This window comes from Lepus europaeus, chromosome 5, assembly GCF_033115175.1.
Source record: "Lepus europaeus isolate LE1 chromosome 5, mLepTim1.pri, whole genome shotgun sequence".
Taxonomy (NCBI): Eukaryota; Metazoa; Chordata; class Mammalia; order Lagomorpha; family Leporidae; genus Lepus; species Lepus europaeus.
In genome coordinates, this window is record NC_084831.1 from 14,013,552 (window position 1) to 14,028,406 (window position 14,855).

Consider the following 14,855-nt stretch of genomic DNA (forward strand, 5'->3'; position numbering starts at 1 on the left):
CGGGCGACAGCCGAGCACTGGCACCAATGTCCCCTCTGCTTGGGGACTTGGTGCAGCAGGGCACTGCAGGGGTGCTCTCAGCTGGACAGCTGTGGAGGAGCAGGGCCTGTGGGGTCCTGGGAGGGAGGGAAGGAAACTGGGAGTCCGCGGTAGGAGCAGGCGTGGCATTTCTTCCACCACCGGGCAATGATTGGCCTTGGACTCAAGGGATGAGGGCATTTGCCAAAGACGGATTCTTGGGATGGAAATGTTATGAGGTGGAGCTGCAGAAGGGACATAGCGCCCTAGGGTCAAAGTCCTCGCCCCTGGGAGGGGGGCTTGGGGCCAGGGAGGCCCTCAAGGCCTGGGTGTGAATCCTGCCTCCACTTTTTTTATTTTTAAAGATTTATTTATTTATTTATTTGAAGGGCAGAGTTACAGAGAGGCAGAGGCAGGGGTGGGGAGAGAGAGAGATCTTCCATCCACTGGTTCACTCCCCAGATGGCTACAGTGGCAGGAGCTGTGCTGATCTGAAGCCAGGAGCCAGGAGCTTCTTCCAGGTCTCCTATGCAGGTGCAGGGGCTCAAGGACTTGGGCCATCTTTTACTGTTTTCCCAGGCCAAAGCAGAGAGCTGGATCAGAAGTGGAGCAACTGGGACTCGAACTGGTGCCCATGTGGGATGCCGGCACTGCAGGCGGTAGCTTTACCTTTAGGCCACAGTGCCAGCTCCCTGCCTCCACTTCTTACCAGCTGACAAACTCACTGAGCTCTCTGAGCCTCGGTTTTCCCCTTCGTAAAATGGGTACAATGAATCTGCAGAGCCTTTGGGAGCACCCAGGGTCGATGTATCTTCTAAGTAGGCACAGTGTGTAGGTCCGGGGAAGTGTCTTGATTTTGAAGTCTTTCAACATCAGGAAGAAAAAAAATTAATATAATAATGGATATATAATAATTAACCGAGCCTGGGTTTTGTGCATGTGTGTGTTTGTGTGTGTGCGTGCGTGTGTGTATGTGTGTGTCTTCCGGCCAGTGTAGATGTTGAGCATAATTTTATATGTACATACATATATAGTGTTGTTTTAAGAAAAAAAAAAAAAGGAAACAAAAGTGCTTGGGGCCCAAAGAAGGCCCAGTGAGGCCCCGGAAGCCGCTGACCCCTCGGGGGTGCTGGTGCTCCCTTCCTGAGCCCCCCTGCAGCCAGCGTGGAGATGAGGGGGTGAATCTGCCCAGCTTCTGCCCCCGAAGAACCCACAGAGGCGATGTCTCAAAAGCAGGCGCTGGCAGCGCCATGAGATACAGGAACCTAAGACAGAGCCGCACCTGCTCCCGCCCTGCCCCCACCCCTGCTCTCTCTGGCCAGGATGGGCTCTGAGCTGGGTCCAGGTGCGTCAGTCCCTGCCTTCGACCCGCACCTGCAGAGCTCCTCTGGAGATCGCCTGCGTCTCTGGGTGCTTTCAGCCCTTTCCGTGCAGGGGCGGGTGTGTGCCGGGCATTTGGCCTCCCCAGCTCTGGTGGGGACAGTGTCCCCACAAAGCCTTCCTCCAGTGCCCCTTCTGCCTCCAGGGACCCCATCTGGTCACCCCCTGGAGCTTTCCGTCTCATCTTTTCCAGTTAGGGCCACCTGGTGCTTGGTTTGTTTCTCCTTCCTATGACTAAAGACCCGAAGCTGGGAAGCTCTATATACAAATTTATAAATGCAGAATGGCAGAGAGGGGGAGAGACAGAGAGAAACTTCCTTCATCATTGGTGCACTTTGCAAATGGCCACACTGGCCGGAGCTGGGCCGATCCAAGGCCAGGAGCCAGGAGTTTCTTCTGGGTCTCCCACACGGGGGTAGGGGCCCAAGCACTTGGGCCATCTTCTACTGCTTTCCCAGGAGCATTCGCAAGGAGTTGGATCGAAAGTGGAGCAGCCGGGATTAGAACCGGCGCTCCTGTGGGATGCGGCATCACAGATGGTGGCTTAACCCGCTGTGCCAAACACCAATGCTGCTGCCCGACTTTTTGGGGAAAAGAGGTGTACTTCAGGGGGCTGCGTCTCATGACAGCCCTCTTGCTGGCAGAGCCCCGATGTGGCTCAGGGCATCACGTGGCAAGGGCCCGGCCTGTCCGTGTGTGTCCACAGCCTCACGTCGTGGGGCCTCTCCCGTGATGGATTCCTCCAATCCTGGTCACTCCCCAGGGCTCCCGCCCCCCCCACCCCCAGACCTCTTTAAGTCTCAACACAGAGGCTCCAGCAGGTCCAGACCCCGGCGGTGGGCGGGGAGCGCCTGGTGGGAGCCAGGTGGGGGGCAGGAGGACAGTCGTGTCATGGATGTGTTTTCTTTTCCAGAACCCCAGAGATGAAGGGCCTCCTCACGCTGGCATGGTTCCTGGCTTGTGGTAAGTGCTGGCCCCGTGGCCTCTGAGTTCCCTTCCGCCCGTGGGCGTGAGGCGGAGAGGGGAAGGGTCTTGGAGATCGCAGAGAGATGGCTTTTGCATCTCGGCTCTGCACTCATCGTGTGGACGCGGATGTCAGCAGGAGCCGCGGGGTCTCTGAGCCTCCTGGTCTCCCGTGTTCCGTGGGACGGTACCACGGCCGGGGAGGGCCGAGGCAGGGTCCTCGGAGGCCCAGGTTGCAGACGTGGGGCACGTGCCGCGCGGCAGGCTAATGTGCACGGCAGATTTGCTTCCCAGTGCGGAAGCAAGAGGAGGCCAGAACAGAACAGGGAGAGCAAAATAGAGACCACGCCCCTTCTCCAACAGCTCCAGCCCGTGTTCCCCGGGCCATTCTCCACCCAAGCCTGCCTGGGTCTCCGCACGTCCCACGCGGGGCTGCCTGCCACCTGGGTGGTGACCAGAGCTGACCAGTCCCTGCCCCTCCAGCCCTGTAACCCAGGACTCAACCCTTGCCAGGCTGTCTACCCCGCGCCATCCAGGGAGGATCCCTGAACAGGGCACTCTCCCTCCCGGCCTCGGTCTCCCACTTTGTACAGTGGGGTTTGTTTATTGTACAGTTAGAATTTATTTATTTATTTGGAAGGCAGAGTGGCAGAGAAGAGAGAGATCTGCCATCTGTTGTTTCACTCCCCAAATGGTCACAATGGCCAGGGCTGCGGGACCAGGCCTAAGCCAGGGGCCAGGGGCTCCAGCCCAGTCTGCTATGTGGGTGGCAGGGACCCAGGCACTTAGGCACCGTCTGCTGCCTTCTGGGCACATTAGCAGGAAGCAGAACTGGCAGCTGAGCCATCGGGACTCAAACCGTCGCTGTGGTATCGGATGCTTGCATCACAAGCCACGGCTAACGCCGCTGTGTCACAGTAGCCTCTCTATGGGGGGGCTAAGGGCCCCATCCTGCTTGGAGATTCTATGCCTTGTGAATAAGAGTCTGTGCCCATGAGGGTGGCAGGGGGAAGGGTGTTAATGCCGGAGAGACGGGAAGTTCCTCTCTGGCTGCTTCTTGCAGAGATCCTATGAATGACACCGACCACTGCTCAGTCACTTACTCTGTGCTTGAAATTCACACACTTTCTCTTATTTTAACCCTGCTGACACCGCTAAGAGGTAGGCACTGATTATGGACGCCCATTTTCCGGATGAGGAGACTGAGGCTCTGCAGTAGCCCCTTGCCTGTTCAACATCAGATTATTTATTTATTTATTTATTTGACAGATAGAGTTAGAGAGAGAGAGAGAGAAAGCTCTTCCTTCCGTTGGTTCACCCCCCCAAATGGCTGCCACAGACGGAACTATGCCAATCTGAAGCCAGGAGCCAGGTGCTTCTCCTGGTCTCCCATGCTGGTGCAGGGGCCCAAGTACTTGGGTCATCCTCCACTGCCCTCCCAGGCCACAGCAGAGAGCTGGACTGGAAGAGGAGCAGCTGGGACTAGAACCCAGCGGCCATATGGGATGCCGGCGCCTCAGGATTAACCAAGTGAGCCACGGTGCCGGCCCCCAGCATCAGATTCTAATTAGAGGTAGAGCCAGGATTTGAACCCTAGTCTGCCCATTTTCCATGTCCAAACTCAACCACTTCCGCCCTCCTGCCTGCCCTGCCCTTGTTTCCCCCACCCCCACCCCCCAGGGTTGGGGAAAGGACAGGTGCTACTGGGAAGAAGACCTGGAGCGGGGTTCCCAGGGTCACCTGGGGACACGGACTGTCTTTCAGCTGTGCCTGCCGTGCCAGGGAGCTTGTTAGACCTGAAGTCCATGATCGAGAAGGTGACTGGGAAGAACGCCCTGACCAACTACGGCTTCTACGGCTGCTACTGTGGCTGGGGCGGCCGAGGCACCCCCATGGATGGCACTGATTGGTGAGCTCATGGGTAGACCCTCCCCTGCACTCACATCATCTCACTGGAGCCCAGTAGCAGTGCTGAAAGATGAGCGCTGTGCGCCAAGTCTAGGAGATGCCAGCATCATCAGAGAACTCCCAGACAGCCCGAGATGCTGGTGGCTGCTAACGTGTCACCTAGTGCGACGGACGTCCTAGTGTAAAATCCTGAGGGACCAAGACATTCAACAGGGCAGGGTCTGGTGGGGTGGCTTGGCTCTGCCCTGCCCGGCTTCAGCTGCCCTGGGGCCGGATGCTCTACCGTCCACAGGGCTCGCCCCTGAGCCTGGTATGTTGCCCCTGGCTGCTGGCAGGGAGCTCAGCGGAGCTGGGGGCTGCAGGCCGCAGTCCCTCTCACTTGGGCCTCCCCGCAGGGTTGTTTGCACACCTCACAGCATGGCGACTCTTGGGTGTTAAAGCGAGGGTCCCAAAGCTACAGGACAAAGAATGTTGGATTTTTCTGGTTAGCTGGGGCAGTTTTGAGAAGGCTTTCAGAGAAGACTCTATTTTTTGCCTGGGAGGAGCCAATGTTCTAGATGAGCAGGTGATGTGGGAGGTCTTACTGCTGGGTCAACGATTCTGATGCCGCTAGGCACGTGGGACCGAAGGGGACAGCCGAGCAAACGGAAGGCAGGTGGCTGGGCCCAGCATCTCGCTGCCAGCGTGGGAGTTTAGAAATCATCCAGAGGGTGGTGTGTGGGGAGCAAGAAGGAGCCATGTGGGCATGGAAAGCAGCTGGAGACACCGTGTGAACTCCTGTTTAGCTTCATAGAGCTGCAGATGGCTACAGAGGGAAATATGCATATGCTGGTACTTCCAGGAGGTTTTGCAAAAGCAGGGTTACAAGAGAAGTTTATTTTGGTGTAAATTTTTTTTTTTTAAAAAAAATCAGTGCATAGGTTTTTTGTAATATGCGTTTTGCATGAGCTCCCTGAAGAGCCTTCATTGACATGTAACTGTCTGTACATGAGTCAGCATAAAAACATCGTTCTGTGCTCCGTCAGGGAAAGTGGCAAAGCTGCACGGCTCCCAGTAGCCACGAGCACAGGTGCTGCCTGGGGCTGGTTGCCAACATCGTCCTTCAGGGACCGGACCCGGGGCTCCTTGGAGGAAACGGCCAATCCTAGGAATAAGGTAGGGAGTACACGGACTGACAGAAGAGCTGCTTGTATTGCCGACTGCGAACGAAGTGCTCCAACAAACCCATGGCACAGGATCCCACCTCGCCAGGGCTGTGTCCAAGGGGCACAGGGGCCAGCTGAGAGCTCCCAGGAGCTAGACTAGAACATTCTGAACAGCAGCAGCACAAATCACCGTATCCCTAGTCTTAGCAGGAAACAAAGAATCAGACAAATCCCAACAGCAGGCGTCCCTCAAAGGACCTGACCAGAACCCTCAGAACTGCCAAGGTCATCAGAGCCAAGGCCAGGCTCCTTCTCAGCCAGGTCACAGCCACCAGGGGGCCTTTGCTGAAGCGCCCTGTTTGAATTGTTACTCCTGTTAGGGATGTCAACCTACATAACAGAGAGAGAGGGAGAGAGAGGGAGGGAGGGAGAGAGAGAGGTTTCCCAAAGAATAATGCTATTTATCTGGGAAGGGCAGTACATGGCAATAGGAATACATGTATCACAGTAAACCATGGATGCATCCAAGGAAGTTGGGGCAAATAGGTTTTTATTAGCCAAAAATAAAGAAGGAAATTGTTTATATGAACTGCTGCTTGGAGGCAAAATTATTGGTCACGGAGACTGGGGGGCTGGAGTGGCTTCGGCTCCTTGGTGAGGTTTGGTTCCTGTGCCCCCGTCTGTGCCTTCCCTGCGCTGTTGCAGGTTGAAGCAATGTGGCAGGTTGGTGGTGGGCATCTGTGCACAAAGCACAGGTGCATGGAGTTTCTGTGGACTTCAGACGGTCCTGGAGAAAGCACTTAGGCAAGTAGGCATGGCCGCTCCCCTTTGCTTCCTCCCAATTCTCATTTGTCTGGGTCTGACAAGGAGCTCATCCCCGTGTCAGCATCTTTCACATCTCCCCCCTTTGATCACAACCTTTCTCCAAAGGGGCCCCTGATCAGTGACCTCATGGCCAGGGTCCAAGTGTCCCCCAGTGCTGGGATGGACCTGTCCTGGTGGTCGGTCATGGCCCACGTCAGGGGGAAAGAGATTCCCGGATGGAAGTCAATGTCGAGAGCCCCCTGACCCCACTTGAACTCCCAGGAAGCTGGAGCCGAGCTCTCAGCCCGAGTCTCCCCGCGCCGTCGCTCAGCCTGAGCTGCTGAGCTGCTCTGTAGGCACTGGCTGTCCTCTCGGAGTGCTGGGCCAAGGGGATTCTGCGAGGATGTATACCTCCACAGAGACTTCACAGACAGCACCTACAGTTTTAAAAGGAAATAATAAAACAGTGGCATTAACAAGTATAGCCCAGCCTCAGTATTTGCCTGATGGTTTTGAGCCATGAGCCCAGGCTTGCAGGTAACCGACTGAACCCATCCAGTGACCAGGAGGAACGAGGTGAGACCTGTTGCAGCCATTTTTCCTGAAGATTTACATGCAGGTGTTGCCGAATCCGCCCACTAGGTGGACTAATGACATTTTAACAGTCCCATTATCCTGTCATGTAAGAAAGGTAGGAATAAACGAAGCAAGCTAAAGAAATATGAGTTTATTATGATTCGGAGTCTAGTTCTGACGTCAACTCTTCATCCTGGTTTGTAGTTCAAGCATCTCTGGTTGTGCACCAGAGGGTTGTTGTGGCCAACGCATCAGATGTGAGACTTCTCCTTGGAAATTTACATTATTCTATCCTGTTTTGGCTTATAGGGTTGTAAGAACAGAGCGGTTCCTGTCCTTAGTTGCAAAGTTATAGCCAGATATTAGAGAAAACTGGAAGAACTTAGAATTCAGTACAATCTACAGATCGATAATAATAAAAAAAAAAATACTCTTGGGGCCAGCACCATGGCTCACTTGGTTAATCCTCCACCTGTGGCACCAGCATCCCATATGGGTGCCAGGTTCTAGTCCCAGTTAGGGCGCATGTTCTAGTCCCGGTTGCTCCTCTTCCAGTCCAGCTCTCTGCTGTGGCCCAGGAAGGCAATGGAGGATGGCCCAAGTGCTTGGGCCCCTGCACCTGCACGGGAGACCAGGAGGAAGCACCTGGCTCCTAGTTAGGATCAGTGTAGCTCCGGCCGTGGCAGCCATTTGGGGGGTGAACCAATGGAAGGAAGACCTTTCTCTCTGTCTCTCTCTCTCACTGTCTAACTCTGCCTGTCAAATAAAAAAAAATACCCTCAAAAACAATGACCAGAGCTACAATCTAATGGCAAGATTAGTATAGTTGGGGGGAGGCAGGTTTAAAAATTATTTTATTTATTTGAAAGGCAGAGTGATACAGAGAGGTCTTCCATCTGCTGGCTCATTCCCCCAAATGGCCACAATGGCTAGGGATAGGTCAGGTCTAGGCGAGAAGCCTGGAGCTCTCTCTGGGTCTCCCATGTGGGTGGCAGGGGCCCATATCCATGGGCTGTCTTCCCCGCTCTCCCAGGCACATTAGCAGGGAGCTGGATCCAAAGTGGAGCAGCCGGGGCTCACTGGTGCTCTGATTGGGATGCCGGCATCGCAGGCAGCCGCTTAACCCACCACGCCACAATGCCGGCCCCAGGCATGGTATTTTGTTTGTTTGTTTGTTTTGACAGGCAGAGTGGATAGTGAGAGAGAGAGAGAAAGAGAAAGGTCTTCCTTTGCCGTTGGTTCACCCTCCAATGGCCGCCGTGGCCGGCGCATAGCGCTGATCCGAAGCCAGGTGCTTCTCCTGGTCTCCCATGGGGTGCAGGGCCCAAGCACTTGGGCCATCCTCCACTGTACTCCCGGGCCATAGCAGAGAGCTGGCCTGGAAGAGGGGCAACCAGGACAGAATCTGGTGCCCCGACCAGGACTAGAACCTGGTGTGCTGGCACCGCAGGCGGAGGATTAGCCTGTTGAGCCACCGCGCCGGCCAAGGCATGGTGTTTTTTTAGATACCTAACATTTTTTCCCTGCAGTCATATATTATTATTATATTTTTAACAAATATAATCAGAGATGAATAAATAAATTTGTTTAGAAAATGACTTTATTTACCTACAAGGAAAAGTGATTTTCCATATAATAGTTTCAGATGTAGAATCTTCCCCAGACTAGAAAGCCAAGCAAGGCAGACTTCGGTGTTACCTGTGGCACCCAATCGCCTGAGGTCCTGGGCCTGCCAGGAATCAACAACTTTTGTGCCCTTACTGGAAGACAGGTGTTTTATGTACATTTTAAAACACAGCCCGTGTTTCCTGTTATAAAGAAAGCAGATTGTTCCTGGACCTATGCAAGCAACCATAGTGCCACTAGACAAAAAAAAAAAAAAAAAAAAAAAAAAAAAAAAAAAAGATTTATTTTAATTTTGGAGTAATTGACAAGGAGGAAGAAAGCAAACATCTTCACCTTTGTTTACAAAAGTGCACTTTGCCAAATTGCCGTCAGCTATAGATAGTTTGGGTTCGAGGCTTCTTTGAACCTCCGCGACAAGAATGTTTAAGGACGAGCGACAGCCAGGGCTGGGCCTAGCCCTCACCCATGTACCAGGAGCTTTATCAGGGGCCCAAGCACTTGGGCCATTTTCTGCTGCTTTCCCAGGTGCATTAGCAGGGAGCTGGATGGGAAGTGGAACTGCCTGGCCTGGAACCTGCACTCTGTATGGATGCCGGCATCGCAGGTGGCAGCTTACTCCGCTTTGCCACACTGCCCCCTTGTGGTGAAAATTCTGAAAAGAATTTAGCAACTGACCACAAAATTCAGTTGCTTTCATTGAAAATAAGAATTGTAACTGACAGCTTCGTCCTGGGACGATCCGACTTACGAAGTTCACGTGATCTCTAGAACATCCAAGTCAACAACCTCTCCAGAATACAGCTTAAAGATTTACCGTCACTTCATTATGTGATGATGCTTCATGCATTCCAACGTACCAGAGGAGCTGAGCCCGGTTATCATCCCTGCAAGCTGAAAGCTCTGTCCTCTGAGTTTCTCTTAGAAAGGGCCCGACTGGGAGAACTCCAGGCTAATTCTAAGTCAGACAGACTTAATGTGGAACCTGGAGCCTGGGAAGCCTGCTTGACCCAAACAGGATCGCTGACCAGCACGAAACAGTAGTCATTGGCAGAGTGAGCCCTAAAAGACTTCGAGAGCAAATGGATGCAAAAACTCAAGGAAAAACAAAACAGAAACCACGTGAACTCTCCCAAGCTTCAGTCTTACCAAGCACTGGAGGCCCGCATAAAGGCAATGGGAAATGCTGACGCCGTCTTGATGAAGCACGAGATCTTTGTTTTCCGAGGTCCGTTTCCAAATGATCAAGAAAACAATTGTCTCTCCTTACAGGAAGCCCATTGGGATAACCTGGAAGTCAAACCCGAGCAAAGGGACTTGAGTTTACTGGGGGCTGGGAGGGTGCTTACGAGTGCACACTGGGTTATAGATGAAGTGGACACGAAGACCAGGCCCTCCATGGGAGGGGGGGACACACACTGCTGGAAACAGCACACGCAATTGTCTGGTTACTCGGAGCAACCCAAATACACCCAGGAAGCACAAGAATCGAGGAATCAGTGTCAGGCCGCGAAGGCAGGGTCCGAGCTGCGGAGAAAGAAAACACGCAGGAGTCGACTGAGAAACGGACAGAGTTAGCACTTGGGTTAGGGAGTTAGTGTGGGGAGGGGGCAGGCACTCGGCACAGCTGGGGGCACCTGCGGCCCTTGTGGGGGTGCTGACCTCGAGTCCTGGCTCTGTTTCCAGTTCTAGCTTCCTGGCAATGCACAGCCTGCACGGAGCAGTTGATGGCACCATCGCTGGGTCCCTGCCACCACCTGGAAGCCCAGGCTCGCGCTCCCAGCTCCCAGCTTCAGCGTGGCTCAGGGCAAGCTGTTGCAGGCATTTGGGAAGTGAGCCAACAGATGGAAGATCTCTCTCCCAATCTCCCTCCCTCTCTCTCTCTCTCTTTCCTATCTCTTTGCCTTTCAAATAATAATTTAAGAAAAACTAAATGAAAACTGTAAAATAAGAAAAAGCTGCATAAGATGGTTGAAAATTTCGAAAAATAATCAGACTTCAGAGTTAAACATCAAGGCTGCTTGTAATTAAGGTTTTTTTTTTTTTAAGATTTATTTATTTATTTGAAAGTCAGAGCTACACAGAGAGAGGAAAGGCAGAGAGAGAGAGAGAGGTCTTCCATCCGCTGGTTCACTCCCCCAAATGGCCACAATGGCTGGAGCTTGGGCCAATCCAAAGCCAGGAGCTTTTCCAGGTCTCCCATGTGTGTGTCAGAGGCTCAAGCCCCTGGGCCAGCACCTGCTGCCTTTCCGGGTGCATTAGCAGGGAGCTGGGTCGGACACGGAGCAGCCAGGACTCAAGCTGTTGTGCTGATACAGGTAGCAGGCTGTGGCTTACCCGGCTGTGCCACGATGCTGGCCCCTGGGTTTATAGTTATGACCTTTGTGTCAAACGGTGAGAACTTGAACCGTCTCGTGGAGACAAATATCGCCCTGGCAAAGCCGGGCGGAACTTCAGACTAGCAATCGGAAAGCATCTGCACTTTCCTTTTACCAAGAAATTTACATCAAAGGTTTCTTTACGTTGTATGAACGGGAAGGCGTTTGGGCCAATTCCAGTGTATTTTCGGCAGGTTCTGAGCGCCCATTTATCTCCAAGCCAATGAAAAACAGACCTCTTAGAAATCCACAGGAGGCCCAGGCGTATGCTGCACGCATACATGGACATGCAACAAGCAGAAGTCGATTTTTGTCAGGCGTTTTCAAGGAAACGTCCTTTTCTTTCCATTGGGTGTTACAGATGGAGATGTGGGGGTGTCGATTTGGTGGAAAGGATTTTCAGCGTTTCTGCCACTTGTGTCAAGGTTCCTAAGTGGACTGTCTGTCTTTTGAGGGTCCCGGCTGGGTCAGAGAATTAAATCGAACCTAAGCTCCAGTACCGGGGACGGGGAGCGCTCTCCGTGGCATGGAAAGCCGCCTGTGGGAGTGAGACCCTCAGGGAGGCAGGTCCATGGCGAGTGCCGCCCCCTGGACTGCACACAGGGCGCTCGACTGTGAACGGGTGGCGGCGGGCGGAGTCATTTTCACAACGTGTGCAATAGTTTGTCGGTTTCCTTGCAGACAGGGCGCCTCTTTCAGAAAAGAAATGTTTGTGTGAGGCCGAGACAGAGACGGTGAGAGGTCGGGGTCTTCCACAGAGCAGTTTCACCCCTGCGCGTGCTGCCTTCTGAGGGTTTCTGCCTGGACAGCCGATAGCCTAGGACAGCACATTGTAACTTTCGCTTTCTCCCCCCTGGAATTTCCCGAGAGGTCTCATACGGAGAGCTGAGCTGGCCTCTGTGGACGGAGGAGTTGGGTTATCCTGGGAGCAGTTTGGGGAAGTTACCAAGTTCAGCTTAGAGAAGGCTCATGGTGGCGGAGGGGGAGTCCCTGGGTGGAAGAGGGGAAAGCAGGGCATTTTTTTGCCTGGAGGTGGGTATTTTGCAGTGAGGCTTTTTTCTTTTCTTTCTTTCTTTCTTTCTTTCTTTCTTTCTTTCTTTCTTTCTTTCTTTCTTCCTTCCTTCCTTCCTTCCTTCCTTCCTTCCTTCCTTCCTTCCTTCCTTCCTTCCTTTCTTTCTTTTTTTTTTTTTGAGTCTTGAATGTATTTTAAAGCTCCAGGATGCCAACTGAGAAACATGTCTCATTCCAATTGTTTGATCTCATAGTCGTGGGCTTTTAAATTGGTGCTGCCATGAACAAACACTGGGAGTTCAGACGATCCCCCAGATGTCTGATGATCAGCCAGCTGGAGTCCCCAAGGTTCGCATTGCCTTGACAATCCTTTGAATTTTGAGAAATGTGCATGGAGCTGGTGTCGCTGTGGGGGGGGCGGGGCAGTAAGCTGCTGCCTGTGACACTGACATCCCACCTTGGAGCACGGGTTCAAGTCCCGGCTGCTCTGCTGCTGATCCATTTCCCTTTGAACATACCTGGGAAGGCTGCAGGTGGTGGCCCAAGAACTTGGGCCCCTGCCACCCATGTGGGAGACCTGGATGGAGTTCAGGCTCCTGGCTTCTGCCTGGCCATTGAGGGTAGATCTGTGTGTGTGTGTGTGTGTATGTGTGTCTCTCTTTCTCTATCACTCTGCATTTCAAATACATACATAAATCCATTTTATGAAGAGTCTGAACACACAACAGTTGAAATCCACCAAGTCGCATGGACAGAGGGAAGCTGGGCGGGAGGCAGAGTTCTTGTCCTCTCATCAGAAAGGGCTTGGCCAGGAACCACGAGGCCTTTGTGGTCCCCAGAGGGGCGCGAGGGCACTGCAGCAAGTTCCAGAAAACGTAGAATTGAAAGGTGAGTTTATTTTGGCATAAAAATAAGGCTTGAACTGCACACAGAGTTTTTTTCACACTATGCATTTTGAAGACCTCTCCCAGGGAAGGTGACTTTGGCTAAACCAGCTCCCAGATGAAGTCAGATGGGAGCCTCTGCGCGGGGTGGGGGTGCACGCCGGGAGGGCAGGGCCGCGTTCTCTCTGAAGGTGGGCTCGCCTCGGGTCCGCTCCTGCACCCCGCGCCCTCAGCCTCAGTAATAAGCGGGGCGATCTTTCTGAGAGTACCGGCACCGCAGAGGGAATCCCGTGCTACCGTTAACTCTGGGGCACTCGGAGGCTGAGCAAAAGGGCAGGAGGTCTGTGTCAGCCAAACGGGGAGAAGGGTCGCATCCCTGCTCGGCCACAAATCCCTGGGGAGCCAGGGCAGGGGTTGGCGTCAGCTCACTGATGTGGGTGCCATCGCAGGGCAGGTGCTCTGTCCCGGGTGTGTCCTCCGAGTCAGGTGTGGGATAAAGACTGTTAAAGACACACCTTGTTCCAGAAAGCTGTGCACGCTCTGTGCCAGGCGTACAAAGCGTGGGCATGTGGAATTTCTTGTGGGGTTTTAGGGCGTCGCTATCCCAGACAGGCAGGCGTGAGCCCTCCGTCTCTGTAACACCCCAGCTCTCACTTTGAGCGGGTCCGACAAGAAGGCTTTCATCTGGGTGTCGGTGACTTTCACAGGGACAAGGCGGGCGGGGGTGTCCTCCCCCCCCCCCCCCCCCAGGATCTGAGTCTCCTGTGTCTCCAGGTGCTGCTGGGTGCATGACAAGTGCTATGGGCGGCTGGAGGAGAGAGCCTGCAACATCCGGACGCAGTCCTACAAGTACCGCTTTGCCCGGGGCCTGGTCACCTGCGGTAAGCCCCTGCCTTCCCACCCAGCAGGATCCCAGCTGCCCTGGGGAACAGCCAGCCCGTGGAGGGGCAGAGCCAGGGACGAGGGCCAGCACGCCTGCTGCCAGGGGTGGTGCAGCCTCTGCCACCTGCCATTGCCACGGGGCCACGTTTGCTGGGTTCTCTCACTGGCTCCTCCCCAGCACACCTGGAGTCAGTTTCATCCCCCCCCCCCAAAGCTTGCCAGGGCTGAGCTGAGCCCCAAGCCTGGGGATGGTGTCTCCACTAGGAGTCTCACCAGCCCAGACACTGTCTCCACCATCAGGCTGGGTACCCCACCAAGGGGGAGAGCATGTGTTTTTCCACCAGACTGGGACCTCCCCAAACGCAAGAGCTGTGTGTCCCTGGACTGAACCTCTCCCTGGGCAGCAGCAGCGCCTCTCCCATCAGACTATGTGTTTCCCTAGCTTGGCAGCTGTGCCTCCCTCATTAGACAGAGAGCTCCGCGGAGCAGGCAGCGGCCTGGGGAGCCTGCTTAGGCTAGAAGGGAGTGCCAGTTGGTGCGGCCTCATCTTGTTCTCACCCTGTGCTGGGGTCCCCTTTGCAGAGCTGGGGTCCTTGTGCCAGATGCTACTGTGCACCTGCGACCGCAAGTTCGTCTACTGCCTGAAGAGAAACCTCTGGAGCTACAACCCTCACTACCGCTACTTCCCCAACTTCTTTTGCACCTAGCTGATCTCCACCAGCCCTGGCCAGGCCGCCACCTCCACCCTGCCCGCCGCCTGGCTGCCCCCGGGGTTCCCACGGCCGGCTCCCGTAGCTGTGCCCTCAAGCTTTCTCCGTGGGAATCCTGGGCTTGGAGGAGCCCCAGGGCCATGCTCCACCCAGCACCCACCCCAGGGCCCCTTAGGAGTGACTCTGGTCCCGGGACTTGAACTTGGAACCTCTGGGTCTGGGTGCGCTCCGCTCCCACCGGCAGCCATCTCCCACCTGCAGGGTCTGTCCTGGGAAGGACCACAGGCTTGGCCTGCACCCACCTCGACCCCTTCCCCAGAGGAGTTTTCCACAAGAAGAAGCAATTGTGGCTACAGACGCCTGCCAGACAGACGCTGGATGAAGTTCACGGCCGTGGCTGGCGGATCCACACGGGCGCTGGTCAGCATCCCTGTGCCGCCGGGCAGGAGCCCAACATGGCCCGCAGCGACCAAGTCGGAGGTGGCGTCGGATACCCCCAGGTCCTCCCTGTGGCCTCCTCTTGGGCTCCCCGCCCTGCCACTTCGGTCCTCTGCAGCCCTGGCCACGTCCTCC

The 14,855-nt window shown here is 54.6% G+C and overlaps 1 protein-coding gene across 1 annotated transcript; it reads left to right on the forward strand.

Annotated features, from left to right (window-relative positions):
* The first annotated feature begins 2,321 nt into the window (after positions 1–2,321).
* PLA2G5 (phospholipase A2 group V) lies at positions 2,322–14,279 on the forward strand. Its single transcript, XM_062193133.1, has 4 exons — positions 2,322–2,361; positions 4,126–4,270; positions 13,465–13,571; positions 14,155–14,279. Exons 1-4 carry the CDS (start codon positions 2,322–2,324, stop codon positions 14,277–14,279), a joined length of 417 nt encoding a protein of 138 aa, XP_062049117.1.
* Positions 14,280–14,855: the final 576 nt, after the last annotated feature.